The following is a 5,838-nucleotide window of genomic DNA, read 5'->3' on the forward strand; positions in this document are numbered from 1 at the left end:
CCTAACCACGTGGCTTTTGTCCTAATTTATAGGTGCGCATTCAGACGACTCCCCCACAAGGAATCTTTACAGGTAAATGATATTACTTTTTTTTTTACTTGAAGTCTTACCTTGGGCTCCGCCATAAGCAAGTCTTTTTATTTGTGAACTCATTACTGAATAAAATTACCATTTTTTAATAAAAGAGCATCTACTTTTGTATTTGTCTTACCTAAAATAAATGATAATATGCAGACGTAGGCTGTATTTCTGCTAGGTCGTTCTGAGTTTATTTCAGCCACGCGCTACATTTTGAATTTTATTTTATTTTAATTCTATACAAAAATAATCGGGAGGTAAATTATTTAAAATATGAGAAGAGATTCAATTACAATTTTTAGTGACACATATTTATACTGTATCTATAATTAACGAAAATCCTAACAAAAGAAAACTTGATTGAAAATAGATAGAAGGTGGACTCCACTTGTATGTTATGTTCTCAATCAGATGAAACCGTTGATAACTTGTTCCTTACATGCCCCAAAATTCAACAAGTATGGTTTTAATTAGGGAGTGTCAAGATTTTCTGCAAACTGGAATACATGTCAAGATATAACTCAATTTGCCCTCTCCCTAAATCCACTTGATGGAAGTGATTTTCTACTTGTATATAGTGATATCTGTTGGACAATATGAAATTAAAAAAATGAAATTTGTTTTAGACAGGCATCACACAAATCTGCAAAAAACATCATATTGCTAAATGCTAATCATGTCATTTATTGAACATGGAATCTAAACAAGAAAATGAAGCTGGAAGCAGCAGCATTGTGGCTACCAGACACTTTAGATGCTATACCACATTACCACTCAATACCTTGGCTCCAGAAGAAGAGGAAGGAGAGGTGTTGACACCTCATTTAGCAGGACCAGAGGAAACTGGAGAGCTCTGAAGAACATATGACGACAACAGAAACACTTTTTGCCAAGTTACCCTAACCCCAGCCCTATTATGAGAGGCTTAGATATAGTTTATATTGCTGCGTTTTGTAAATATAATGGACAGCAGGTTATATGTGGTTATATTTGCAGTTGCTTGATTCTAACACGTCTATGATTGCAATCTGAATTTTTTTCCAACAAAAAAAAATTATTCACACCTTTTCGTTAATTCTGTAAATGAGATTGCTGCACAATAATAACATAGACCACATAATTATATAAAAACTATCATAGGATACTGGGATCATACAAACTGACAAGAAATAAAAACAAACTAAAACAAACAAAAGATCACAAACAACAATATGGGAAGTAGTATTATTGGAAACAACAAATTAACACCCATTTGACATAACGAAACAATCCCAGAACGAAGTTTGGTGATGAACATTCACTCTGCCCCTAGAGTCCAAGGACTCACCGCGGAGTAGAACGCATGGATATCAAGCTCCATAATATTCCTATCGCTTTGATGTTTCAGGAACGTTTTGTATATGACGCCTTGTGCCAGACAGAACTCTCCGGTCCCTCCGACAATAGCCCACTCACCCTCTTCAACATCAGGCCCCATAACCTGAAGCGACGACCCCTTGAACCTGTTTGATATGTCATGCATACATATATAGGTTAGCAAGTTACACTACTTGTACTTGTGTGTCAGAATTCAAATCATGAGGTATGTACAGCCTGACAATATCGCATTCAGGAAGGCACCATAAAAGTTGAAAATAGAAAATTAATTCATGCAATTCATATCAGCTCTAAGTTTCTAACTTAAGTAAATACCTGGTATCCTCGACCACAATGCTCAAATAATTTTGATACTTTTGTGAGTCATCCATTCCAGTCTGAACATGCAGACCCTGTGCACGCGCAATGACCTTCGCGTCGGTGCCGAGTTCATCGTACAAGGCCCAATCATTAACAGACAATGAACCAAATGAATTAGGAAGTTTTGGGTCTACTATATCTGCTTCGTTTTTGTTTGGTCCAAGAGGCGTGTGGTGCAAGTACAAGTGGAAGTAGAGCTCATTTTTCTGGAGCGCAGAAACAGGAGCGATGTTGAACGTGGATTTAGCCATGGCTATATAGGACTGTGGGTACAAGGAGGAGAGAATCAAGCTAGGTTTCAAGAATTTCTTTATGCTGAGAGAAATGAGAGAGGGTGAGAGGGGTATTTATAACCATGTACTATCTACATTTTTAAAATTAATTTTCGTGATTTGATAATGCTCTAGTTGATCTTTCACGTCTACTAATTATCAAAAGGAACATTAGTTCCTCTAATTTTAAACACGTGTGATTTAAATTAGAGGGCTCAAATGCCCCATTGCTTCATGCCCCAGTCGTACTCCAACATCTTTATCTTCAATTTGAAAGTTTAAACAGACAATCTGAACCGCTCAATATGATATCCATGTTAAAATATGATTGGAGACCAAATTATATATTTTTCGTAAAAGAAATTTACTATTTTTTAAGATAGGTACAAAATCACTATTTTTCAGGAAATTGTGTATCATCTAAAAACAATTATTTTGTACCAATATTAAAAAATAGTAAACAATTTCCAAAAAATATAAATTTTGGTCTCCATCCATATTTTAACGAGGATATCATGTTGAGCGGTTTGAATCATCTATTTGAGCATGAAGCAATGGGGCATTAGAGAATTATAATTTTATTTTTTGAGCCCTATGCTCATCTCAACACCTATACTGAGTGTGACCATCTTTATTAAAGTGGATATACTTCTCATTTTTAGATTAAATTTGGGATTTTTTTATCCTAAACCCTAAACCCTAGAGTTTTGATTACAATTGAGATTTTTTACTGCTAAGACATGATTCTCGTGTCCCTCATGGCTTGTAGTTTGTGGACCATTCATCTCAAGTCTTCTAATTTCCTCTTGTTGAATTAAACTTTTAATTTGAGCATAAGAGGGAAGAGGTACCGTGGTCATAATTATAGATCTTATGGCTTCATAGCTCGAGTTTAGACCCACGAGGTACTGAAAAATATCATCCTCTTCAGCTCGCTTCTAAAGTGTAGCCAGATCTATTGTTATTGGCCGATCTGATCGAAGCTCATTGTGTTTCTTATCAAGAGCACTAAGATACTTAGTATGGCATCTCGATCCTTGTTTTTCTTTTTGAATCTCCTGTAGAAGTTGATAAATATGTGAGAAATTATTTTGCTAACCATAGATAGCTTTTACCGCTTCTCACAAAGCATGTGTTGTTTCGGCCATCATAAAGAGGTCGGATATAACCGGCTCCATGGAGTTTAGTAGTGAGGTGATGATTCTATCATTTGTTGTTCTCCATTGTTATCTTGCCCTTGTTTCGTCAGGAGTTAGTTTGTTTGCGTCTACAATTTCTGGCCTTTTCTTTTCACTAGTGGTGTATTCTAACATCTCTTGACCACTCATGGCCCTGGATGCTGCCCTTCCCCATGATACGTAATTTTTGCCATTGCAAAAAGTATTTGTTAGCTTCGAGAAGTTCATTGCTTCTTCTTGAGCCATTTTGCTTTGCTGAAATTTGTTGCGATTTTTGAATTTTTCGGTTACAGAGTCTTTTGCTCTGATACCATGTTAACTTTTGTAAAAGAGAAGAGATTTAAGAAAACAACGTATTATTGCAATCTTATTTTCAGCTTTACATATATACCTATTTATAGTTACAAGAATTAAAAAAAATTAGTCGATGGAATGCACTATTCTCTATTCCTATTAATTACATAATACTATTTCCTACAAGGCACTATTTCCTATTGTATTAAATAAACTAGCCCGTTATATACAAATTTAAATTCAATTTTATATTTTAACGCTTCTAAAAGTAAAATAAAATAAGTTAATTGATTAGTAAGTCGTGCACATCATGTGGAATTAAAATTTAAACACTAGTACAAAAAACCCCTTCACCGACCCTTAATCACCGACTCTTTTAAGCAAAGCATCAGTGTTGCTCACACTATACTGACCCTTTTATTAAATAACAGTCAGCGTTGTTATTCAACACTGACGCTTTATAAACAGTCAGTGTTGGTTATCAACACTGACTGTTTTTCAAAAAAGAGTCAGTGTTGAACACCAACACTGACTGTTTTTCAAGCGTCAGTGTTGATTACCAACTCTGACGCTCTAAAAACAGTCAGTATTGGTACTCAACACTGACTCTTTTGAAAAACAGTCAGTGTTGAGTACCAACACTGACTTTTTTTCAAAAGAGTCAGTGTTGAGCACCAACACTGACTCTTTTTCAAAAGAGTCAGTGTTTGTACTCAACACTGACTCTTTGTAAAGCGTCAGTGTTGAGTAGCAACACTGACTCTTTAAAAACAGTCAGTGTTGGTACTCAACACTGACTCTTTTGAAAAACAGTCAGTGTTGAGTAGCAACACTGACTCTTTTGAAAAACAGTCAGTGTTGGTACTCAACACTGACTCTTTTGTAAAACAGTCAGTGTTGAGTACCAACACTGACTCTTTTGAAAAACAGTCAGTGTTGGTACTCAACACTGACTCTTTGTAAAGCGTCAGTGTTGAGTAGCAATACTGACTCTTTAAAAATAGTCAGTGTTGGTACTCAACACTGACTGTTTATCAAGACAGTCAGTGTTGCGTACCAACACTGACTGTTGGTAAAGCGTCAGTGTTGGGTAGCAATATCAGCAGATGATGAAATTTATGATTTTTGTACAGCAAATAATATGAATAAATTCCAAAAAAAATATTTCCTACTTTTATACATAACTTGTGACCAAATAATATTTGTAATTATCAATTTCATATAATTTCATCAATATTTGTTCAAACAAATTGAGCTAATAACTGTGGACCGTTCATTTTCTTATGAATAATCAACGGGTGATCTGCAATCAAATAATTCCTAATTTATTTTAAAATGATCATGTTAGTACCAGGAACCTTAAAAACAAAAAAAAATAATTGGAGTTCCAACAATTGTAAGCTTCGATCCAATGTGTAATGTTTATAGCCTTACGATCTCGTTATATTATGTCGCTTGGATGGATGTGTAAATGAACATCAAATTAGATAGCATTACATGCATGTTGCATATATGAATTTTGCATAAATTAAGGTGGGTTGTTCTAAATTCAATTTAATTCTAACTTCAAATTTTGCATAAAATTATTCTAATGTTGTGTATATATTTATTGCAGAAAAAATTGGATTCACCTCAAAGGGAAGCCAATAGTTGAAATTATGTCAAACACAAGCAAAACAGAGAACATGCTAAAAGAATTACCATTCAAATTGGATTCACCCCAAATGTCGTCCGTGGGTCGATTGGAACCATTTAAATTACTAGTACAATTGTTTAATTATTTAATTATTTAAATTGTTTAAATTGATTAAGTAGTATGATCTTTCGTATAACATACTAAAAGAATTATATTAACATGAAATTTTGACTTTAATTATTAAGCTTTTTATCGTATACAATATGGTTTTTATTTTACATAATAAATTTGTATTTATAAATCTGTCTAAATTTGGAAGATATTTAACAATTATGTATATTTTTCATATTTTTGTTTGTTTCATTTTCCATTCTAATTTATATTTTTTCCTTAATTTTTTTTTTTCAAATATAATAATTAAAAATATACTATTTTGGCTTGAACATTTCATTGAACACATGTAATACATTAAGTTACTTGAGAGGATATGGACTCCCACCCACAATCTCAAAAATGGACACCTCCTTTGAAATCAAGACCATTCATCTCCTATCAAACGGATATAAATTTACAAATCTAAATTTAGGTAATAATTGTACAGAAAATAGTATGAAAAGAATTAAAAATAAATATTTTATACTCT

General features: G+C 33.5%; 1 protein-coding gene across 1 annotated transcript; it reads right to left on the reverse strand.

The window, feature by feature from the left end:
• Positions 1 to 898: 898 nt before the first annotated feature.
• On the reverse strand, positions 899 to 2,066 carry LOC144545444 (dirigent protein 7-like). Its single transcript, XM_078294022.1, has 3 exons — positions 1,771 to 2,066; positions 1,406 to 1,580; positions 899 to 931 (listed from the first exon to the last, which is right to left on the reverse strand). Exons 1-3 carry the CDS (start codon positions 2,064 to 2,066, stop codon positions 899 to 901), a joined length of 504 nt encoding a protein of 167 aa, XP_078150148.1.
• Between the last annotated feature and the right edge of the window lie 3,772 nt (positions 2,067 to 5,838).

The sequence above is a fragment of the Carex rostrata genome, chromosome 28 (assembly GCF_964058835.1).
Source record: "Carex rostrata chromosome 28, lpCarRost1.2, whole genome shotgun sequence".
Classification (NCBI taxonomy): Eukaryota; Viridiplantae; Streptophyta; class Magnoliopsida; order Poales; family Cyperaceae; genus Carex; species Carex rostrata.